General features: G+C 37.8%; 1 protein-coding gene across 1 annotated transcript in view; it reads right to left on the bottom strand.

Annotated features, from left to right (window-relative positions):
* LOC122341568 (serine/threonine-protein kinase N1-like) overlaps positions 1-1139 on the bottom strand; it is a 16394-nt gene that overhangs the window by 5130 nt on the left and 10125 nt on the right. The window contains 3 exon segments of the mRNA XM_043235022.1: positions 308-437; positions 611-686; positions 860-1003. Of these exon segments, the coding sequence (XP_043090957.1) occupies positions 308-437; positions 611-686; positions 860-1003 (350 nt within the window).

The following is a 1139-nucleotide window of genomic DNA, read 5'->3' as shown; positions in this document are numbered from 1 at the left end:
TTTTTACATATTTATGAATAAACACGTATTTTGTCTGAATAATAATAATAACAACAATTATTCGTATTTTTATTACTATACTGTAGTTTAAACCTTTGCAAGTACTGTAAAATAAAAAAATATTATTATTATTAAAAACTAATATTACAACTAATATTATTTTTCAGAGCAACAATAAACTTATAATACTAATATTCATCCTAAAAGCATTTATTCTGGTGAACTGGACAAATGTTGTAAGATTGTGAAGGCACATGTAGTGTAATGTCTGTATGTGTATGTGTGTGTGTGTGTGTGTGTGATTTACCCTGTCTGTACTGTGTGTGCGTGAGGGCTGTAGGTTCCTGTGTTATTGACGGTTGGTATGGCATTCCTCAATAGCCTCACCCATGTGCCGATATCGACGTTCATCTGCCGAGCTCGCAAGAACGCTTTTCCTGCATGCAACCACAAACACACACACAGTTTGACCTCTGACCCCTAGATGGCGCTCAACACCATTCAAGTCTCACTTCATAGTGGCGAAATGACATTTAGCTCAATTTGGATAAACGAATCAAGAAATACTTGCATTTCTTGTAAAGAAAGAAAGCATTTATCTGTCTCTTACCCTGCTGTTTGGAGAAAACTTTCTTCTGTCGTTTTAGCCGCGGAGCTCTCTCGATCACGGGGTTGAAGAAAGTAACCTGAGGCAGACAGATGGTACACATATGTCACCCACATATTTTAATTCTATCCAGTTTAGCACATCTCTTTGGTTCGGCAGCATTTCTAAAGTAAACTAAACAAAGGATTGAGGCAGAATCTTTTTTTGGGTTGGGGAAAAAAAGCATATTTTTGAGTGCACGTGTGTGTGTACCTCCGCCAGCAGCAGCCCCTGCGGCTCCAGCTCCAGCTGCACTCTGTGTTTCTGGTTGTCCAGGAAATCCTCCAACTTGAGAAATTTCAGGGCACACAGAGATCGATAATCTCTCCAGTACACGGCGATCTCCATCTCTCTGGACTGCAATAATCACAATAATCAGCATCAGTATCAGAGACGGCGTTCAACACATTTCATTTAGACGTGTTTTTATAATACATTACATTTATTTATTTATTGATACATTTATACATGTTTACAATATATATCTATATAG

The sequence above is a fragment of the Puntigrus tetrazona genome, chromosome 3 (assembly GCF_018831695.1).
Source record: "Puntigrus tetrazona isolate hp1 chromosome 3, ASM1883169v1, whole genome shotgun sequence".
NCBI classification, from domain to species: Eukaryota; Metazoa; Chordata; class Actinopteri; order Cypriniformes; family Cyprinidae; genus Puntigrus; species Puntigrus tetrazona.
Note: the sequence above shows the minus strand (reverse complement) of the source record. Positions and strands in the feature narration are given on the sequence as shown.